Here is a 23,532-nt window from a genome sequence, read left to right as displayed (position 1 = left end):
CCCTATGGGTATGTCTACATGGCAATAAAACACCTGCAGCTGATCCTCGTCAGCTGCCTTGGGCTCGTGGGGCTCAGGCTGCAGGGCTGTAAAACTTGGGCTGGAGCCTGGGCTCTAAGACCTTGCGGGGGGGGGGGGGGGGGGGGAAGGATCCCAGCCCAAGCCTGAACATCTACACAGCAATTTTATAGCTCCGCATCCCAAGTCCCACCAGCCCGAGGCCACTGACGCGGGCCAGCCATGGGAGTTTTATTCAGTGTAGACGTGCCGTAAGGGCCCAGGGAAAGAGAATTTAAGGGGCTTTGTTTTAGATAAAGAGTAATTTAGCATATAGTCTAAGTTATCCTAAAGCAGCGGTTCTCAACCAGAGGTACGCGTACCCCTAGGGGTATGCAGAGGTGTTCAAGGGGGTACCTCAACTCATCTAGATATTTGACTAGTTTTACAACAGGCTACATAAAAAGCACTAGCAAAATCAGTACAAACTAAAATTTCATACAGACAATGACTTGTTTGTATTGCTGTATGCAGTATACACTGAAAATGTAAGTACAATATTTATATTCCAATTGATTTATTTTATAATCATATGGTAAAAAGGAGAACGTCCGCAATTTTTCAGTAATAGTGCGCTGTGACACTTCTGTATTTTCATGTCTGATTTTGTAAGCAAGTAGTTTTTAAGTGAGGTGAAATTTGGGGGTACGCAAAACAAATCAAACTCCTGAAAGGGGTACAGTAGTCTGGAAAGGCTGACAGCCACTGTCCTAAAGGACAATGAGGCCTGGTCAAGGGGCATGGATAGTTAAACAAAAGGATTTGATGAGCTCCTCTATAAAAAACAGACTGAGCAATGCCATCATTTGGGCTTTAACATAATCATCTGTGGCCTTTGTGATGGTTGCTTCACTCTAATCATTGCATCACAATGGGCTAGTGCCCCGATCAGCCCTATCTTCCTCCAAAGATAAAATGTCCTTTACAGAGCTGTGCTACTGGAGACCTCGAGACCAGAATAATTACTATATTCATATGCATTAAAGAATAAAATACTAATGAAGGGAATTCGGACGGCAGGAGATGCCTTCTTCCTGCTACCTTTGTTATTATTAATTATTTGTATTACGGTACCATCCAGAGGCCTCAACTGAGATGAGAACCTTGTTGTGCTCTGGATGTTACTAAGAGACCGTCCCTGCCGCTCTTACAATCTAAACAGGAGAAAGGCAGCATTCTGACCTCCATTTTACAGCTGGGGAACATCTTTTAGCCTAAGAAATATCCTGACAGCTGAATACAGACAGGGTGTGATTAGAAACTCAAGGGGAAGCCAGCCCGTATACTAACAGATTCTCCATTCAGAGAAGAGACAGGAACAAAAATGTGATGTTGCTTCCAAAGGCTGGTGACCTTCCATCTAATATGCAGAAACACCCACATACATTAAAGCAGGGATCACAGCTTTTCATTTTCCCACTATTATTTTAAATAGAGGAGTAGATCCAGTCCTAGCATAAGTGGGCGCAAGTTCTATTGACTTCAATGGGAGTTACTTATACTAAGGCTGAATTTTGTCCGCCACGTTCTTAGCCTAATTGAATTATGTTGCAGTTGTAATGTTTACCTCTCATGAAATTTTGATATCTGGGCTCAGCACCATCACCTAGAAGAGAGCACATGTTGACATTGTATGTTAGCCATGATTTGCTAGCTAGCAATTACAGGGGCTATGAAATCCGATTCAGAGGCGATTGAGCCACCAGATGTGAAATTCAGGGGGGAGGGATAGCTCAGTGGTTTGAGCATTAGCCTGCTAAACCCAGAGTTGTGAGTTCAATCTTTGAGGGGGCCATTTAGGGATCTGGGGCAAAAATCTGTCTGGGGATTGGTCCTGCTTTGAGCAGGGGGTTGGACTAGATGACCTCCTGAGGTCCCTTCCAACCCTGATATTCTGATTTTATGAAATAAAGCGCAGTATAAAAAGAAAGGGGAAAATAATGAATTGTGGAACAATGGACCAATCTGGGGAAAATGTTCTAATGGGAAGAGCCACCTAGGTCACTAATGAGGAAATAGATTTGGGGGTGAGAGAGGAAGAATCACCAACACCATCAGCTCAGTGCAGCACTGTAGGAAAAACAGAAACACCAGGTAGCAAGCGATAGTAGCAGAGACTAGAATCCAAGACACTCGCTAAACTCCACCCCTGGACAGAGAGGGTGGTGCTGTGGTCCAGGTCTGAGACTCAGGACAGCTCGTTTCAATTCTCAGTTCAGCCACAGACTTCCTCTGTGAGCTTGAGTGAGTCACTTAATCTTGGTGTCCCAGTTCCCCTTCTGTAAAGTGAGCATAACGACAGACAGACTTAACACAGATCTGGGGAGACATTCATTAAATGTTTGTGAGGTCCTCACATACTACCTAGAAAGGTGCTTGGACAGAACCCTTAGGGACTCTGTCTCCATGGCAGGCAAGGTGCTTTGGAGAACAGTCCCTAGCTATACAGGGGGCCAAAGATGTGAAAACTCCCTCCTCTCTGGTATTTCAACAGAGCCCAGGTTTGCAGATCAAACCAGGGTGGGGTGCAAGACACATGTTTTAGGGAAAGCTATGGTCCATCACTGAGTTATCTATTATTATTGGGATGTTTAAGGAGTTGGAAGGGCTCAGCATTTGCAATCAGCAAGATCTTTCCCCCCAAGGAACAGGCTTTGCAGCAAGGGAAGGGAGGATAATAAATGAATATAAGCAGAAAGTCAATAGGAAAAACTCCCTGGATTGCAGTTTAACCCAGTCTTAGGGCCATTGGATGAGAAGCCTGATCTTCGAAAGGGCATTTTCCTTACATCTCACAAGCAGTCCCTTCTCTAGCCCTTAGCTAAGCAAGAGGAGAGGGTAAAGCTGAGCTGGGATTAACTCCTTGTTCACCAGTGACTAGGTAGCATATTGTCTCACAGCAGGACAGGGATGGTAGCTGTTTGTACTGAATATTGTGGGGAAGAGGGATTTCACTTAATACCACATTTAGGGCCCGATGCTCAGAAGCATTGAGCACCCAAAACTCCAGTTGAAATTGCTGGGAGATGCAGGTGCTCCGCTTCTCCGCAAATCCAGGTCACCTGCCCACATGCTCCAGCAATGGGCACGCAGAAAATTAAAGCTGGAATACTGTGTGCAGAGCTGGCTACCGCACCCCAGTAAGACGACCACTGCTTAGGGGAGAGCGCAGTGTAGGGCAACAGAGACCAGGTCTGAAGAATCTGCAAAGTTGTGGAAAGACTCAGGAGGTTGGTCTTAGTTTCAAAGGAAAAGAGAAAAGGAGAACTAAAAATCGAGTTTTCAAAGGGACTGAGAGAGGTGCTGGAGAGAAATAGTCACAGATAAAGGGTTTAAACACGGAATAAATGGATAGAGAATGTAAGCAACATTCCATCATGCAAAGGGTAACGAGTTATATGGGGCGTCATGAAGGTTCGTTGTGTGTGTTTGTATAGTTTTACAAATGTTTGTGCGTTAGGTATTATTATAGGAGTAGGTTGTAGCGTTAGCTAACTTACTTCCAAGGTAACCCCTGTCCCCATAATGCACCATTCAGAATTCAAAATGGATGACTATAAATGGGAATGGAACATCCTCTCCCAGGCTTAACTTCTGTGAGCTTTGTAGGCGTATATAGCAGTCAGGGATCTCTTACCATATATGTCCCATTTGCCAATATAAACTGGCAAAGATTTGTAATATTCCCACGTACTAATTTTGTATTGGAGTAACAACCCACCCAGGGCAGATAACAAAAGGTGTAAAGAAATGGATACTTCTGTATAAATACCTACCATCAATACCTGTGGCCTGCAGTTGCTTATTGGTTTTCCTGAAAGAGATAAATTTATTAATGTAACAGATTCCGGCAAATGCTATTTCTCCCGCGGTGTAGGTCTGTACCTGGAATACAAGCCATTCACACTGGAAAGTAGCTAAAATCCCAGTTCTAAACACACCATATTAAATATTGGATATTACAGAGGTCCCCAACCAATGGGCTGAACAATCCCCATGCTCCACGGAGCTTTTCCTGGTGGGGCTGTGCAACAGGAGACATTTTGAGGACTAAGAAATGGGAATTGGGGGATTTGGGATGGGATTTGGATAAACAAATATATACTCAAGCGACAATATTCTGCCATATATTTTCCATATCAGTTTGCTTGGGCTTCACAATGTCAAAATGGTTAAAATCAAGGACCTCCTGTGCTACTTGCCTTTCACCCGCAATGACAGTTCATTTCCCTGGCTTGGTTTTAAGGATTCATGCTAGTGGATGCTATAAAAGCAGTTGGAACACAGATATCAAGAGGATTTAGACCATTATGAAAGGATAAGCAGTAAATTAAATATAGGCCAAGCCAGATGTGGACCCAAATCCTCCATTTTCTCAAAGTTTGGGTGGACCCAGTGGCCCAAATTTTGGCTGAAATATCTTATTTTGTCACCTACCTTGTTACTGGGATGTTGTCTGGCAATTTAATTTGATCTTGCCTTGTCACTGCAACTGGCGTGGAAAATAAAATCAGATGTTGAAGGTTATGGCAGTAGGAGACACGTTTTCAAACTGAGCACAGAGCAGTCAAATGCAAAGGATTTCCAGATATTTGCAGACTACGAAATCCAGAACTTTTTCAATTACCTTCCTAAAAAACATAGGGTGGGCCAGGGCAGGAAATGACTATAGAAACCTATTGTGTCTGCAAGCAACAGGAACAGGCCACTGCAAACAAATATGTGTTAGATAAAGCTCCAGTCCTAAAAGTTAGGCTGGTCCCTAGTCCCCCTGCAAATTAGCTGATATTTTCTCCAAATTTGCATGAGTTTCCATCCCCGAGCTTCTAGCAGTTCTTTTTTATAGACTTCCACTCTCTAAAAATTATAGCTATGGGTTCTCCTAGATCAGGGGTACTCAAACTGGGGTTCGGGACCCCTCAGGGTGTCGTGAGGTTATGACCTGGGGGGGGTCGCGAGCTGTCAGCCTCCACCCCAAACCCCGCTTCACCTCCAGCATTTATAAGAGTGTTAAATATTTTTAAAGTGTTTTTAATTTATAAGGGGGGGGTCGCACTCAGACTTGCTGTGTGAAAGCGGTCACCAGTACAAAAGTTTGAGAGCCACTGTCCTAGATGCTCCAATAGCAACTTCTCCTGAGGTTAGGTTGCATCTGTCATTGTCCTAGATCTTGTTAAAATAAAGATTTCTTAGATTGTTTGGCCCATCACTGCTTAATAATTCTCACTCTCCTCCAGGGATGAAAGGCTACAGAAAGGCAAAGTATTATTAAATGTAAGTTGCTGCAACCCACTTTTGTTCATTTTTAAATGAATTTCTCTCCACACCATAAAAACCTCTTCCCAGTTCTAGCTATCTATATTAGGGACTTCTCTGGCCCCCCTCACTGTAGTAGTCAAGTGAGGCTGAAAATTGCTATTATCTCCACATATTACCAATGGGGAAACTGAGGCACATAAATACTAAGCAACTTGCCCTAGCTCATATAGGGAATTTGTGGCAGAAGAGGGAACTGAATCCAGGTCTCCCAAATCCCAGGCAAGTACTATAACCACTGGACTATCCTTTCTCTCTCTGCTGGTTTAATCCTTCTGTGGCTGGGAATACATTCCATTGCACAACAGAAACAGCACTCCTTGGACCCATGGATCATCAGAGGCAGGATATCCACAGCTCCTACTACTGGAGCTCTCCACAGCATTTGTTGCTGTTGATCATGATTTAGCATTGTCCCATTTTAAAGATATTGGAGGAGTCAATGGACACCTGCTGTGATGACCCAAATCCATTCCTTCCAGGCTGTTCCCAGACAGTATTGTTGGACAACTGCTCTCCTGCCACCAGAGCACTCCCTCATGTTTTCCCCCATCCCAGACAGTCACAGCACCTCGCTGCTGGGGAAAACTGAGACATCAAGTCAAATGCCAGCAATACATGGATGACACCCAGATCTCGGTTTCATTTACATTCTGAGCTAGCAGCACCATCTTTCCGCTATCAGAGGTCAGCACCTGGATGTAAAACAGCTGCTTAAGGCAGCAAGACAGAGGTATTGTAGGCAGAGAGAAGGAAATGCTTTGAAAATCCAACTCCCACCGTGGTGTCTCACTCTGGGGCAGGAGCCTTGCTCAGATCCTCATGTCACTTTGCAGCCTCTACACCCTTCTGGACGACTCATTGCTGCTAGATACTCTAATGACAACCACTGCAAAAGACGTTATCTTCCAGCTGCAGCTGGCCAGAAGACTGCACCACATCCTGTCCAACACGGACTTGGCCATGATGCTTTCTAGGCTGGACTACTGCCTCCGTAGATTCACCGTATCTATCTTCGAAATGCAATTGGTTCAAAATGCAGCAGGCCCATCTCCTCAGCTCCTCAGGAGCACAATCCCATAGTGCTTTGCTTGTTTTAATAGCGGCCATTAGAACGCCAGTCACATTCCAAGGTCTCAGTCCTATGCACTCCATTGGATTGGCTCATGTTAGCCAAGAAACTTTCCCCTCTCTCAATGTGACAACACTCTCCCTAGAGATCTGTGGTCATCAGTTGCCAGGAAACAGCCTCAAGAACCCAAAGACAGAGTTTTCTCAATAGTCAGCTCAAGACCGTGTAACTCATTTGCACAAATCTTGCTCCTTTCAGAGCCAGGCATAACACGTCTTTCTTTCAGATTAGCTTTCCCAAAACCCAAAACGAAACAGCAGGGGAGTGGAAGTAGCAGCAGAAGATGGCATAGGAAGAGAAATAAAGAGAAGAGGGGAAAATCATTAAAATTAATAAAAAAAATAGAAAATGTAAAGAAAGACAAAGGAAGGGGGAAAAAGAAAGAATGGGCAGCCGGAGAGGAAAGAAAAGCTCAAAATGAAAGTCCCCTTGAGGTGACTCAAAGGAACAAGGGCCCAAGTGATGGTGCCTTTGTTTGGTGCTGTGATATTACTGCACTCAGGATGATAGAAGTACTTAGATCGACTGCAACGGGAAGCCAGTGCCTCGGCAAGCTTAGCTTCCGGCACCTTCTTTGTTTGACCTTTAATACCAACCCAATCAGCAGCTCAGTTTAGGATGAAATCAAAAGGTCAGCTTGTAACCAAATGTGCCGCAGGAAGCAATGACAGGGCAAGGATAAATGAGTCATTCATATCAATTTGGGTTCAAGTGTTTCCCCCCTCTCTCTGTCATTTTCAGGGGCAGTTTAAGTTTCTGCTCAGAAGAGCAGGGACCCTGTAGCCTAAGCCAATATGTTGTTACATTTCACGATACAGATTCTATGTGACACTAAATATTTAGGCTGGGATTTTAAAGGCGCTTAGGGGAATTAGGTACCCAAATACCAAGTGGGCACCTAAGTCTGCTTTGAAAATCTCAGCCTTCTAGTTCTGTCAGTTAGGCCTTCCATGCTTTCCCAATTGTAATGTATTATTCTCTGAGACGGGAATTTAATTCTCTGCACTGCAGGACACTGTCATGAAAAAAAAAAAAGACACAAATTGGTATCCTGGCAAAAACTGCAGCCTGGAAAACTTTCTCAGTACTTCATAACTACAAGATTCTTCCAGATACCTATAGAGCATTGGTTCTCAAATTTTTTTTCGCAGACCACTTGAAAATTGCTGAGGGTCTCGGCGGACCACTTAATGATCTTTCCAAATTTTGTTTGTACCGTTAGCTAACTATTGTAAAGCACTTTGGATAAAAGTGCTATACAAAAAAACAACTTTTATAATAACTAACGTTTTGTTCTACAAATAAAAGCACACAACTCATATTTTAATATCAGTAATCTTACTTTTCTAATGCGATGGATGTGCCCGCTCTCCCCCACCGCAGCAGCCCCTGAGCTGGGGCTGGGAAGGAGGGGGGGGTCTCCCCCTCTCTCCCCTGCAGCGGCAGCCCCCAACGTGGGTCTTGGAAGGAGGAGGGGTCTCCCCTGCCGTGGCAGCCCCCGAGCTGGGGCTGGAAAGGAGGAGTGTCTCTCCCTCTCTCCCCCACCACAGCAGCCCCCGAGTTGGGGCTGGGAAGGAGGGCCATCTCTCCCTGGCAGCTGCAGCCCTGGAGCTGGGAAAAGTCGCCTCTTTCTCTGGTCGCTGCAGCCCTGCACATCCCAAATTCCCCCCACCCCCTCTTCTCCCCCCCACTGTCCCCTCCCACCTACCCCCAATCCCCCCAAGGCCACCACCTCACCTTACATGTGCGTCTTCTCCAGGGTCCAGGCACCTAATTAGTGGAGCCACGCCTGCGCAGCTCCACTAATTAGGTGGGTGGCCCTTCATTCTCTTGTGTGCGGCCGCCCAGGCACACATCTTAGAGGGAACTATCCGCGGACCACCTGAATGGAGCTCGCGGACCACTGGCGGTCCATGGACCACAGTTTGAGAACCTCTGCTATAGAGCTTTGTAAAAACATATACTCACTTGAATAGGATCGTATCACCTCAAACCCCGGCTGGTTTTCATGCCTGAAAATACAGGGAAAGTTCTGGCTAATGCAATATGTACTAAAGGGAAAGACATGCAATGGGGGCGGGGGGCGTATTGTTAAAGTCACAAAGCATAAGACGGAGACAGAAGCCACTAAGGGCATGAAAGTGGAGCCTAAGGAAAGCTGAGGCTTATATTGCACAGCACGTCAGCACGAAGGCTGTTACAACCGAAATCCAAAGAAAGGGGCTTCCGTGATCACTTTAAATGTTAATATTTCTTGGAGGAGGGCAGAGAAGTTGTTTGATTTACAGCTAGAGCTGGGCAAATAACTGGCTTTTCAGTTCTCTGGGCTATAGAATCGTTCTCACTCTCTCTGGCCCGGTGGCTAGTCACGTATTTTATACAAAGTGGAACAGCTTCAACAGGAGAGACTGAGAAAGACCCGACCCAGAATACCCTATGGTCCAATGAGTAGGGCACTCCCTAGTGAGTGTCTTAGCCACAGGACGATAGGTATTAAGGAGGCACCACCATCATCTTCTTCTCCTCCTCTCCCTCGCCCCTCTCCTCTGGCTGTGTTACGAATGGAGCCTAAGTCCCAAACATATTTTTTGGCCAAAGCTTTTTGGTGACATCATGTCACATTCACGAATATTTTCAGGTCGACCAAAACTGCATTTTCAGCAAACAAACTATTAGTCAAAATAACGTCACCCAGCTCTATTTTCAGCCTCTTTATGGGTCTGATCTTGTGACCTTTGACGTCAATGGGAGCATTGCCAATGACCCTTAAACACACAACAGGAGCTGAGGAGGGGACCCAAGGATAGGGGCAAAGCCATGTGTGATGAAGAGATAATCCTGGTCCAGAAAACAATGATGATTTTGGCTCTTTCTATCCCATGATGAAAGCATTTCGACATAAAGTAAGTGCAGACTTGCAATAGAATTCAAAAGGTTCTAGAGACAGGTCCACAAAGCCCAGAATGAATGTTTAACCTCTCGCATACCTTGGGTCTATTCAGTCTTTTCGGAAGGCAAGCATCATGTTGTTTACTCTTTTTTTAATAAAGGTAAAAGAGAGCTGTTGACCATGCATTTTGCTGTGGTAATATTTAAAAAAAGAAGGTGACATACCAAAGGGAAGGGAATACAGCAGAGCTGTAATACTAAAGAGTATCTGTTACTGTGGGTACATACATTGAGGGAGGTTTTCAAAGCCCTAATGGGATTTGAGCACTCAGCTCCCATTGACAATGGTCGCGGCTGGAGATGGGATGTTGGACAGGGAGGGGCAGGGCTCTGAGGTGGCACCGAGCATTCTTTCTCTCTCTCAGGTGCTTGGCTGGCTGGTTCTTGCTCACATGCACAGGGTCTAGCTCAGGGGTCGGCAACCTTTCAGAAGTGGTGTGCCGAGTCTTCATTTATTCACTCTGATAAGATTTCACGTGCCAGTAATACATGTTAACGTTTTTAGAAGGTCTCTTTCTATAAGTCTATAATATATAACTAAACTATTGTTGTATGTAAAGTAAATAAGATTTTAAAAATGTTTAAGAAGCTTCATTTAAAATTAAATTAAAATGCAGAGCCCCCCGGACTGGTGGCCAGAACCCAGGCAGTGTGAGTGTCACTGAAAATCAGCTCGCGTGCCATAGGTTGCCTACCCCTGGTCTAGCTGATCACCCTACGTGGGGCTGAGAAGGATTTTCCCCCACATCAGATTGGCAGTGACCTTGGGGGTTTTGACCTTCCTCTGCTGAGTCTGGGTGCGGGTCACTTGCCAGGATAATCTGGGTATACTTCACTTAATCATTTCCCTGCCATTGTGGGGGCCTCGGGCATTGGTGCCCCTCCTATTCTCCCCATGACACATAATGGTTAAGTCTCCTGTGGGCTGTAACACTTCAGTCTCATTTCAGTTGTTGGGTTTGGTGTGCGGATGCTGGTGGGTGTTGGTGGCCTGTGATAGACAGGAGCTCAGACAAGATGATGTGGCGGTCCCTTCTGGCCTTCAACTCTCTGACTTTCAGTGGGCGCTGGGCACCCAACTCCCCTTTGTCCTTGAGAAAATCTCTCTCTTTCTTCCAGTAGCGCAGCTATTAATCTAACACAGACAGCGAATCACTCCATTTCTCTTCATTCTGATCAGCCCCATTCCTATAGCTGGCACTTTGGTAGTGAACAGGGGTGTTTTCAACCAAAGTCCCTGTTTAGATTCCTTGGGACTGTGTGGGTGTGTCACTGGGGTTGCAAAAAAAGCAACACCACCACCAAAAAACCAGCTATAGAAATGGAACGTGAAATCTTGACCCCTCTCAAGTCAGTGGTTGTTTAGCTACTGACATCACTGGACCAGGAATACATCCAGGCTCTTGGTTTAATTTCAGCAAGCCAGGACATCTCTCTAACCCTAGACGGGATTCAGAGGGATAGAGCCCTGTGGTAGCTCTTCCATCAATTGCCAAACTTCACACCAAAAGCCTCTCACAGTCATTTTTAAATGGAGCAGCAGGGCGGCAGCACACAATATGGCCCATCACACAATATGGCCCATCCTTGGGCCCTTCCAGAGCCCTTTGCAGCAGGTTAGCTATGCTGCCAAAGGCAGGAAGAGGTTAAAAGCCATGATTTTTCTTTTTTCTCTAATCTTCTGACTTGTGGTTTGTCTGTTATTGAAGGAAACAAGAGTGTGTGTGTGTGAGAGAGAGAGAGAGAACGAACTCATGTTTCCTTACTTAGCTGACATTGTAGGTGTGGTAGTTTAATGCTAGCATATGTTCTTATTAGCTAGCACGTTATTGTCTAAATACAGGTTTTTGTACCTAATAAAGTTGTTAATCTACCTTAATCCTAGTATAGATCTATGTGGTGGCACCATTTTGCAACATACTAATTTGCTCCTCTAACCTTTCTCATCCAAAACTCTTATTAAAGCCAATTGGTACATCATTCAGGCCCAAGGTCATAGCTTGTCATTTAATTTCATGTTATTCTTTCTAAGGGCATTACACAGCTTTCCTCTGTCTCTGATCCATTCTATGTTCTTGGGCACTATGGGATTGTGGACTATCATTAATACTCTGAGGCAGCTCTTTTTCACCTCCAGATTTCCTAATATGTGCAGATCTGGGATGCATAGAGCTCTGATCCCAGCTGCTGTGTGGGCTCTAATCTCCTCCCTATGAGGACCTCTTGGGAAAAACATGGGAGAGTGAAGGGTAACTTACAGTTTCCTCTGCTTGCACAGCTTCTTTTCCCGTTTAGTAGCTGGAAGAAGATCATCAAAATGGGTGAGGAATTAGGAATTCAAGTGCAGAAAGAAGACAAAAAACTTGACAACATGAGCTAACAAGAATTTAGACACCAAGAGGAACTGGAGAACAGCAGCTCTGAAAGAATTTCAACTAGTGCCTCCATCAAACCTGCAGCCAGGACCAGGAAAGAGCTCTGGACTAATGCGGATGTCCTGTTGGCCAACTGAGGGATGTTTTAACAACATCTGGAGGATCGGAACCAGGATCAGTCAAATTAATCCCTGGTCCAACAGCATGGAATGCAGTTTAGCCCAGCCTTGTAAGTCTGTGCCCAGCAAGCCGCTCAGTAGCAAACCTTAGAGCATTACTGTCAGCGGCATTCTCCAAGGGTCTGCTCCTTCGTGCAGCTGAGCAGTCTCCATTCCCGATGACTTGCGTAAGAGGTGAGGGCACTCGGCATCTTGCAGCAGATGCTGAACACCTCACTTCTTAGGTACTCTGCTGGCCCTCATTACTGTAGGGTCTGAGCACCTCACAACCTTTCCTTTACTGTCCCTGTAGATCGGGCAGTGCTATTATCCCCATTTTACAGACGGCGAACTGAGGCCCAGAGAGACTAAGGGCCAGATTTTGAAAGTATTTAGGCCCCCAGTGGAATTTTCAAAAGAACTTCGGCACTTAACTCCCCTTGAAACAATGGGAGTTAGGTGCTTTCGAAAACCCCACTAGGCACCTCTCTGTATCTTTAAGCATGTAAATAATGTTAACAACCTGTCCTTAAGTGCCATGCCCAAGGTCACACAGGAAGCCTGTGCAACAGCAGGAAATCAAACCCTAGGCTATCTCCCTGACCAGTAGACCATCCTTCCTCTCACAGGATCAGCTGTAAGCTGGGCAAGGGACACTTCTCCAAATTTAGTACCACTGCTGCTTTGGGTTTTTCTCGCTCTAGAGCATGGGGTCAAACTCATCCTTTGTACAAATCCAATGAACTGAGTGGAATTCCACGAAGGATGAATTTGACCCATGGTTTCCTTTAAGGAGTCATTCCATCTCAGACAACAGGTAGGTATGCAAGCTCTGACCTTCGGGTGGGAGGTGAGGGTCCCCATATCCCATTGTCCTACATGATCACAATGGCCAGACAGGTGGATGCCAGTAGCAGAAGAAAGATCAGTAATGCCAGACTTTGCTTTGAAACCATTGGCACCATGCTTAGCATAGAGCGCCTCCTGTCTGCGACCTCTTGGAATGACACTCTGGGCCAAATCAGTGCAACTTCATTAAACTGCTGCAAAACACAATCAAAGCGCGGCCAAAACCCACCCATGATTACTCTGTAGCAGGAGCCCACTCTGGCACTAATTACCAACATCTCCTAGTCAAACCAGCCTGGGGAGATCCTTTATAGCTCCGCACCACCGCAAGACAATGGATGAAACACATCCCCGGAGAATCTCCATGGCCTCGGAGATGGATTTGCCCCATTGCGCGCAGGTGCTGAACTGAGAGATGAAGCGGCAGAACAGAGATTCAGGTGGGAGATGGGATACTGAATGCGAGGGCTCTAGGCCACTTCGGAGATACATGCTCCCTCCCCGCATTAGAAGGCAGATGATAATGAATCACAGAGTTGTAAAGGTCAGAGATGGCAATGCTCTACTAGATCATCGAGTCCACAGCCCCTGCCAAAGGGGGAGTTGGCTAGGAAGGGAAAGTTTTAATCTCAGTGTAAACTTTATTCCTGAGCTAAACTCCACTGACCAGCCACCACCAATGAAATGCCAGCCAGTCGGCGCTCTGCCTGATGTAGATCCTTTGCTGGAGGAGAACAGAGACAGAGTCAGGTCCGGCAGCCTGGCTGCTTGTGACTATTGAGCCGTATTGCTGCTGTGGTCGCATTCTTTTGCATAAGGCCCGCTCAGCGACAGAGCAGGGCAAGTATGCTTGGCAAGGCTCCCTTGATGTACTGCAGGACTGTGAGCCTGTCATCACGGGTCCCAGGCACACACAGAACGTCTCCATTTCAAAATAAGACTTCTTGAGTGTCTTGCTTTCCTAGTGAACCAGCCACAGTGAAGTGCTTTTTGATTTCTCCCCATCCCCAAGGCTTTGAAGCTTTTCCTTCTACATCCTACAGTCAGCTGCACTGACTGGGGTGGAGAGGGAACCCCGGACTCTCCTGCTGTCTCTCTCCCTGGGTAAGAAGCCAGGGATTACAACTCCTTGATCAATGGTTCCTTGCCTCTGATCCCACTGGCCCCTAGACAGCACAACTCCTGAAGGGGCTGTGCCACCAGGGGCTGCCCCTACAACCACCCCTGAAAGCTTCCACAGCACGGATGAGTAAAAGTCGCAAGCCCACACGCAGGCTGTATTAACTTTCCCTGGTTACATATGGCAGGGGTTAGAATCTGGAGGGGTTCAGGCAGGTCCCCACCATCCATCTTCCTCCCTACTCCATTCCAGCTCTACAGAGCCCTAGCTCTGTGTAGGGGATTGCACTGGGTGAAGGGGGAAGACGGGTGCAAGCCGCACAGGTGGGCACTGCCTGCAGGCACCAGCTTCCCGCCAGCCACCATTTCAGTAGCAGGAGTTGCATGCGAAAAGCAGTACTCGCCATGCACACGGCAGGGTCGGGGCAAGTGACTCCCTCGAGGACTTTGTGTATCAGAGGAGAATTGGCAGCAGGCGCTCACGCTGCACAGAGTGCGGGTGGCAGATAGTTAATGCCTAGATCTAGCCTTCCTGCATATGCCCAGGAGAGAAACGCGAGCCCAGGCACCTGCTTTGGGACATCAGACTCAGCTTGATTCTGGCGAGGATCATATCTGCAATGCTGAATGGCAGCAAAACCTTTATGCTCAGGCAAACCACCCATTACAGTTAACTCCTGAGTAGGAGAGCAGGCACCATGCCCAGCCCACACTGGGACTGCAGGGAGGTACGTAGCTGTCTGGCATAGGCGAGCAGACTGAGCAATGCAGGATTTCCTCATGCTGAAGATGCCCCTGATTCAAGGCGGGAGGAGAAAGTCTTACCAGAACGCTGACACTTCATGCACATGCTCACAAGAGCCCCCAGCAGCATCAGTGAGGCCGCAGCCCAGAACAGCTCCACTTGGCTCATTGCTCCGCTGAGGTCCGGCCTGAAACACACGCAGCAGAGGAGGAAAACATTAACCGAACCTGTCAGCGCTTGACAGCAGTGTCAGCCACATGCACGTCTGTGGCTGGGAGGGTTTAAGCACAAACAAGACCTATTTCATGCCTGCTCAACAAGTCTCACACAAGAGCCAAATACTTCCCTCCCTTCACCCACAAAGCCAAAAGTGCTTTTCAAAGGGGATCCAAGTATCATCATTAAGTTGTGTAGAAGTTGCTTTTTCTTATTCCCTTTTCCCTGATCTTTGTGGTTAGATTGTGAGGTCCTCAGAGCAGGGGCTCTCCTTAAGCATTTGGAAAGCATCTAGCACACAGTGGGTGCTACCTCAAGTCATTCAAAATAATCATCCTCCCCATTTTATAGATGGGGAAACTGAGGCACAGGGTGGGAAAGTGACTGGCCCAAGATCACCCAGGAGGTCAGTGACAGAGCCAGGAAGAGAAATGGGTTTCCTGACTCCCAAGGGAACTCCCAATCCACTAAGCCACACTGTCCCCAGCCCCATAATTTTATTAATTAAAAAACAACCAGGAGAGACAATGATGGAGGGCAGGTAGGGTTTCCTAGCAGGTGGGAAAGACCTACACATTAGGCCATCCAGTCCTTCCCCCTGTTACTGTAAGATTGTTCTCTGTGCTATATTCTCCAATATTTTTTCTGCATTTAAATGGCTCAAACCATGGGGCCTCCACTGCTCCTCCACCTCCTTAGCAGAGCGCCTCGACAACAATATTTCTCACTATTCCGCCTGGATTTTCTTTTGCTTGGATTTCAGCCGTAAAAATGTGAAGCGTTACATATCATTATCTAGGACTAGAGAAAACAGAAGGCCTGATTCTCCCCTGCCTTGACCTCTGTGAAGCGGGTGTAAAGTGCTACCAAATCAGAGTTCTCCACTCTCACCACTGGTTATCGTTTTACAGCCACTTTGCACAGGTGAAGGTTGGAAAAAACGCACCCAAGATGGCCCCATTACCACAGCATCCAAGCACTTCACAATCTTTAATGTATCCTCACAACCCTCTCTACTATCCCCGCTCTACAGATGGGGAACTGAGGCACAGAAAGATTAACTGAAGGCCTAACATCAGACAGGGGGGCTGTGGCAAAGAAGGAATTGAGCCCAAGTCACCTGTCTCCGTAAGCTAGGACTCTACCACTGGGCCATCCATGCTCTCATGGGAACCCTTGGGAACCAGGCCTTGGGTGAAGTTAAGGAAAGGACTGTCCAGTACTTCAGGCCGATGATCACCTGGAGACAATGATGCTTTCTCTCTCCCAGCAGCACCTGGATGTCAGAAAGAACAGTAGGAGCTGCAGCAGGGGTGCAAGGATTACTAGTAACCTCTCCCCATTAGAGCAGAGTTTATCGGCAGACAGTCTGCATTCAGCACACAGGTCCTGGCAAAGCCATCTGACTTCCCAAGCATGTACACAATGACTTTAAGGCCAGCATGTCATTACAGATGACAATATTAATCCATAGCAATTTGGAACCACTTGAATCCCTCTCAGCTCATCTAGGATTGGATTAAAGCTCCCTGAATTCACTATAAAAGCATCTTTCACTGACAGGTTCCACATCCCTCTCTCCACCTTGTCAGTTCTTTCCGCCTTCATAGAGAATGTTGTGACATTTACATGGGTACTGAAACGATTCTATGTCCGCAGTGTGTGGAAACCATTCCCGCCACATCTGCCTTCCGGGGTATGGACAGGCCCATGCTTTTTGTACATCTGTCCTACACACACGTATGCACAATGAAGGATAGCTTCCTGCAATCCCTTTTCCTAGGACTGACAAGGTGGGTGAGGTAATACCTTTTATTGAACCAACTTCTGTTGGTGAGAGAGACAAGCTTTTTCCCTAGGACTGCAAGTCATGGCTGGAGCTGGTGACTTTCTGGAAATTCTCCTAAGCAATACCCAAAGTTAGAGTAAAAACCAAGTCAGGGCTAGAAACCCTTATTCCTCAGGGCATAAGCAAATCACTAGCTCCTCGTGCTTAGGAAGAAACTTCTCATTTCATAATCATAGCTCACGCTTAGAACTGGGAGGTGCTAAGCACTCTGGCCGCTCATCAGCAAAGAACTTAAACACTCGCTTACTCTTATGTACATGAGTAGCCCAATGGCAGTGGCCAGAGAGGATCCTGGACTAATTTGACCATTAGTCTGATGCCACATTGCAGTTCCTAGGCATTTGAATACTCTTCTCACATTCTGTATTTCTCTATCTGTATGCACTCAGACAGAGAGAGAAAAAGAAGTCCCTCAGTTTTCTCCATGAGTGGTCCAAAGTATTCCATGTTACAGACTGCAGCCGTTCAGGCAATAATGGTAGAGTTTTAATTTTTTTTAAAATAAAGGTTCTACGTGACCCAGTTAAAATCTCTGCTCCCTGCAGTGGGCAGGGAGCTATTTAGGCTCAAAGGGTTGTGACTGTCCTTCGGCTAGGCCAGCATCTGCCCCCCCAGGAAGGAGTGGGGGTTGGGGTGTCTCAGGAACAGGATTTTAAATCAATAACTGCACTAGCTGGCTGTAAGAGGAACTGCAGGAGGAGAGCGCTCCCGCCACAGAACCAGCGCAAACACTGTTGTCCTCGCAGTATATCGTCTTCTCCTTCCACGGGAAGCCATAGCCCAGTGTCTCTTGTTGAGGTTTGTGCAGGAAACAGGCCTTGTGAGGAAACAGCTACTGTGAGCAATCAACTGCACTCTGCCGAAGCCCTGAGGACTCCCCCTTCTTTATACCCCCGGCCACAGCTGTCATTGTATTCAATTCCCTTCATTTGTGTGTGCATCCATGTAATTTCTAGATTATTCCTCTCTCTGTTTTACGGACTGCCATTGGCCACCCCAGAGGCGGCTGCATTGCTGCGGCGCTACAGGTACTTAGCCTGTGAAGTGCTTCAGGATGCGAGTTACTATAGCAGCATAAAATGTGATTATCAATGAGGCCTGCAGAGTACAATGAAACTTTTAGGTCCTGGTCCTACTGATTCAAAGTGGGGAAACTTCCCCTTGGCATGAAGTGGTGCAGGGTCAAGCCCTTGGTCTAAAAGTATTTTTGGTATTTACAAGGTTACAAGGGGGCAAAATTGATCCCCAGACAGGCTACTGCTATCAAAACTCAATGATTCCACCACAACAAAATGTTGAGAACAGCTTTTTCTTACAAGACACCCTCCCCGAATCCCTGAAATTTCCCACTTTTGCAGTGTCAGAAACTGTTTATGGACATAAAATCCTCTTGGAAAGCCGAGTCCCGAAATTCCAGCGACACTACATTCTGTTATAATTCAATCCAAGCCCAGATAGAGGCAATTTGCACTCCCGAAATAGGGGTGGAATTGGTCTAAAAAATAATGAAACACCCCAAATCAGAAAAAAAAAAAATGTTCCCAGCCCAGATAAATGCATTATAAAAGCCCACTGGATTGCCTGCAGCATGACCAGGTTCATGACTGTGCAAGGGTGGAAGGGTAGTCTGAGTCTTGGAATCTCCATGTCAAGCAGACGTCACATGAGCTGCTGGGAATGTGATCGTGAGGGAGCAAGTGCGTACGCTGACTGTCCGTCTGTCTGTAGCGCCTTAGCCCCAGAGTGCAGAGATGCTGAAACACGCAAGCCTCTCTCTCTTTAAAGATCTAGTGGAAGAAGTTGACAAAAGGATTTACGACCCGGCAGAGCGAGGCCGGTAACATTTGCTCAGTGTTTGAGGAAAAGAAACCAACGGGATGTCTTTTTGAAAGGCTGAACTCTTCCTTCTCCGGCTGTCTTTGGGAAACGGGTGAGGAGGATCAACATGCTCAAGCAGCCACGTTTTTGTCGGGGTTTCCAACACACCACAGTTCAGGGGATTTCAGAGCAGAGAGGGTTCTGGGGTGGGGTCATTTAGAAGATGAGGGCCATCTGCAAAATTCGAGTGTGGATAGAAAACAGGATTCCCTATCGTTTGGGGGCGGCTCAGCTCCTTCTCTAGGAGTAACACTCAGAGACAGCTCTGCAGGCTTGGCCCATTTTAAAAGTTTCTCAAGCTTCTCTTTGATTTGTCACATGTCCTCACACAAACCAGGAGACCCCTGTAAGAGTTAGGGAGCTGGAACCATTAATAGTCACTGCGTTCTAATGCTTAGATTTAAACATTGTAAGAGGCGGAGGAGGGCAAGCAACCATCTGTGAATCACACACTGCATGATAGTTTCTGGAAGAATGTCTTCCCATACATGCTTATTCCATTCAGAGCAGCAAGTAGTAGGGTGGATACACTACTAGTAGTTTCCATTCCATATCACCCCTGTGAGGATGAAGCATACATTCCAGAGCAGGGCACCTACCTACAGCAGCCTGGGGACTCTCTTTTTTCAAATACAGGGTGTTCTGCCCAAACAAAGATGCTCATTTTAATGGAGATGAAATAGGGAAGTTTTCAAGTGTCCCTCAGTCTATACCAGCTAGGGCCTGTGATCTGGGCTGCTCTGGTTAAAGGCGTCTCAGCAGTTGGACGTTACGACCTGATCCTATAGTTAGGTCCAAGCAGAGAACTGTGAAATCATTCGGGTTTCCAACCCTCCGGGATTGTCCTGGAGTCTCCAGGAAGTAAAGATTAATCTTTAATTAAAGATTGTGTCATGTGATGAAAATTCCAGGAATACGTTCAACCAAAATTGGCAACCCTAGAAATCATTATAGTGAAGCCAGCAGGGCTCTGTGAAGGCACCATATTTGTCCTGATGGCAAGATAAGGGCTGAAATTGATACCCGAGGGGGTTTATAAATCTCATCTATAAAATACAGGCTTCTGTCTGAGAGGCTGGTGTAAGTAGAGGGTCATCCACGCCCTTCCCCCCCCCCCACACCACCATTTTAGATTATGGTTATGAAAGCCACTTAAATTAATGGAGATATTCTATCTCCTAGAACTGGAAGGGACCTTGAAAGGTCATTGAGTCCAGCCCCTGCCTTCACTAGCAGGACCAAGTACTGATTTTGCCCCAGACCCCTAAGTGGCCCCCTCAAGGATTGAACTCACAACCCTGGGTTTAGCAGGCCAATGCTCAAACCACTGAGCTATCCCTCCCCCCTAGTACAACCCACACTGCTTTTAAATAAAATGTGAAGAATTAAGATGGTTTGGTGATTTGCTGGAGTAAAAAATCAAATGGTTGGCTGATTGAAAAGCTTCCCTCCAGGAATTATAGCACGCATACTAAGGCTACGTCTAACACGAGGGGCACTTTATTGGTACAGGAGTTCCAGTATACTACCACGGCAAAGCGCTTCTTGTGTGGATGCAGCTATGCCAACAGAACCGTGCTTTGTACTGATATAGTAAAATCACCCCTCCCCCTGCGAGAAATACACTGCACTAGTAAAAGCACTGTTTTGATGGTGTAACTGTCTATGCCTGGGACTTCTGCCAGCACCGCTCTGTTGGTCGCGGATCCCCCCTGACTGACAGCTATGCTGGCAGCAGCCTGTAGCATAGACAAATCCTTGCTAAACAGATGCAGTACTCATGCCAACTCAGTAGCTTCTAATAATTCCAGAGAAAGACCCTTCCCTTTTGCCCTCATCTATGCTAGCTATTTCCCCAGAAATTCAAACTGATTTTAAAAACTGTCAAAGGCCTAGGATAGGCCAGGCTCCAGCGACTGCAACTGTTTTTATAACCCGTTTATAGTTGAGCCTTCAAAACCAGTTACAGAAAGCGATCGGGCTGCCAGAACTTCGTCCACACCAGTTCCAATCAGTTTGAGTTTGGGGGAAAGTCTCAGCAGCAAAGATAAGGCCTTCGTGTGTATTTGTGCAGCACCCGACACAACGGGGCCCCGATCCTGACTGACACCTCTGGGCACTACTGACACAAACAGCAACACTGTCAAGGAAAACAGACTAAATTCAGCTCACAGTTCCCAAACGGAAACCAAAGGAGTTGCAGCCACTTAAACTAGAGCTGCATTTTGCTCACGTGTTTTCCAGATAGCCCTGGACAGATGTTCAAGTAGACACAACATTTGTATTTTGTGCCAAGAGAGGAGTGGATGCATGTTAGCTGTAGATGGAACAATAAAGATAAATAGTCCCTTCCAACTCTCCATTTTTATGATTCTATAAACATTTGATTTGGTAAATTATTACTTTCACAGAGATTTTTATCTAACGGATTCTGATGGATTGCATGACAATCATGCGATTTGCTGTTTTGTTTGGTGTTTTTAAGTAGGCAACCACATACACATCCCCCAATCCACCCAAGCTACCTCCTTCTGGAAAAAGTGTTGCCTGGATCGACACGTATTTCAAAGGGTATAAATAAATAAATAACCAGCTCCTGACACATTGCGTTCCATTTGGGTGTATGTTACATATGCCCACTGTAGTTCTCTCTCTCTCCGTAATCAATTCGGGTTAAACACAAGAGTTTAGTGCTTATATAGCCCTTTATATCCATACACCTTAGCTCATCCTACAAAGTTTATTTTGCACAAAAGCCTGAAATTGTAAACTTTGTAGAAATATACATGAAAACATCCTGCCTGAATTCATATGACGCTTTGTGTCCCCGCTGGAGCAGACAAAGGTATAAACAAGATCCAATGGCTGAAAGGTGAAGTTAGACAAAAAGGAAAAAAGGGGCAACTTTGTAACAGTGAGGTAATTATTCACGGTAGCAATTTACCGAGGGTTGTGACGAATTCTCTATCACTGGACATTTTAAAATCAAGATGTCATGTTTTTCTAAAAAATATGCTCTAGTGCAAGGAGGAATTCATCAAGGAAGTCCTAGGGCCTGTGTAATACAGGAGGTCAAAGCAGATGATCACAATGATCCCTTCTAGTTTTACATTCTGTTAATCTAACGTTTTGAGCATCAGGATTGAATTCAGAGCTAGGCAGAACAAAGAGGAGACAATGGTTCTTCATCTCAGACTTACAATGTCAAGGCCACAATCCTGCAATGTGCAGGTGACTCCTGGGACCATCACGATGCCCCATGAAAGTCAATGGGGAACCATCCTCTGCCCACTTAGATCCCATTGCAGGATCAGGGCTAAGGGGCCTGATCCTGAAAGCAACTGATGGCTGAGGAGTGTTTGCTGTTGTTTAGCCCCACTGAAGTCGGTGGGAGTAAGCACTGTGCTGGTAGTAAGTGTTTGCAAAGTGGTTTCAAAGCATTAGAACAATTTCCCCAAAAGGAACTCAGCACTGTATGTCAAATACATATTGTGGCTGTCAGAGTCGTGGAATGGTTCAAGCAAGAATAAAATGACATAGCAAAGGAGAGAGCTAGAGCAGATGCAGAACCTTCATAGAAAGAGTTAAAGAAGGAATCAGATAGCAGGTGAAATAAAACAGAATGACAAAGAGCCTCCAGTTATGAACTAGTTAATCCCTTAGCATCTTGTAAAGTGCTTTGACAGCCTCAGAAGATGCTAAGGAAAAGTCTATCACCTTCTGCATTGGAGATTGCACACTTACATAAGAAAATATCTGATAACTACCCATTACTTGTCAAGACACAGGCGACGCTGAAGCCATGCTGTATGGTTAGTCATCACCACAGCTCCTGGGTGGGACTGGCTATTCAGAATGGCAATATAAGCATGTATATGGAATAAAATACTTCTATCAACTTTTCTGAGACAGAGAATGTGTCACAAAATTCTCTAATTATCCCAGATTTTGCTAACCCCCCTGGGGCATAGCTCAATGAACCTAGATCTCAAGAACACTTTACACCTGTCCTGATCTTAAGAACAACGTGGCACGAAGAGGGTTTTATTTTTTTCTAACCAGAACTGGTAGATATTTCAAGGCATCTGTATGTGGGAAAATTCAAACACACACAAGCCATGAAACAGGAGGAAACCCCAGAAAGTGTAATTACAGCTCAGACTTTTCATAGGGCTGGACTTCTGGAGGGAAAACATGGCAAACAGCTGGAGCCCTGAAGTCGGGAGTCGTACGCAGAAAGCTACGGTCCGATTGCTGGAGAAGGCAGCTAGATAAGCCTAGCATATAATTTATACACAGGAACCCGCAAAACCTAGGGCTCACTGCAGATTTCATATTATAAAGGTGTAATATAAAGGGCAGAATAAAAATAATCAGCCAGGATCAATCAGCAGGAAGATAGGGAGGGGATGTGAAGCCACTTTTACAGTCTGACCCAAACGCAGTGGAAGGAGCCGGTAGGATTCTAATGGCCTTTGGAGCAGGCTCTTCGTGTGAGTAAAATGCTGCTGGGGGAAATATATTTTGGTACCTTCTTCGCATGGTGGGGCCCCATCAGCTAATTTATGTACGTTCCACCGGTACCCCCACCACAAAGAGCCACACACAACAGAGGGACAGTAGCCTAGCTGCAGTCCTTCTTGACAGGGATAAGTCAAAGCTCCAAGTGCCCTCCCAAAGTCATTGCTGAATTAGGGCCTGATCCAAAGCTCATTGAAGTCAATGGGAAGACTCCCACCGACTCCAGTGGACTTTGGAGCAGACTTTACCCACTCCCAGCCAAACCCCCTTCCCTACCCATCTCACCTGTTGCATCAGCCAGTTCTTTGCAGCTTCCCCATTCTCCTCTATCTCCCCTCACGGAAGCAACCAGCAATACTGGAACAGGT

General features: G+C 46.2%; 1 protein-coding gene across 1 annotated transcript in view; it reads right to left on the bottom strand.

Annotated features, from left to right (window-relative positions):
• Positions 1-23,532, bottom strand: part of LAT2 (linker for activation of T cells family member 2) — a 34,888-nt gene extending 11,356 nt beyond the window's left edge. Inside the window, exons 1-7 of the mRNA XM_029912525.1 lie at positions 23,450-23,532; positions 14,781-14,887; positions 11,713-11,752; positions 8,474-8,517; positions 4,495-4,549; positions 3,834-3,871; positions 1,625-1,663 (exon numbers count right to left, since the gene is read on the bottom strand). Of these exons, the coding sequence (XP_029768385.1) occupies positions 1,625-1,663; positions 3,834-3,871; positions 4,495-4,549; positions 8,474-8,517; positions 11,713-11,752; positions 14,781-14,868 (304 nt within the window). The 5' untranslated portion in view covers positions 14,869-14,887; positions 23,450-23,532. The remainder of the gene's footprint in view (positions 1-1,624; positions 1,664-3,833; positions 3,872-4,494; positions 4,550-8,473; positions 8,518-11,712; positions 11,753-14,780; positions 14,888-23,449) is intronic.

The sequence above is a fragment of the Terrapene carolina genome, unplaced genomic scaffold (genome assembly GCF_002925995.2).
Source record: "Terrapene carolina triunguis isolate 2854851 unplaced genomic scaffold, T_m_triunguis-2.0 Scaffold231, whole genome shotgun sequence".
NCBI lineage: Eukaryota > Metazoa > Chordata > Testudines > Emydidae > Terrapene > Terrapene triunguis.
The sequence above is the reverse complement of the archived record's forward strand: the minus strand, read 5'-3'. Positions and strand labels throughout refer to the sequence as shown.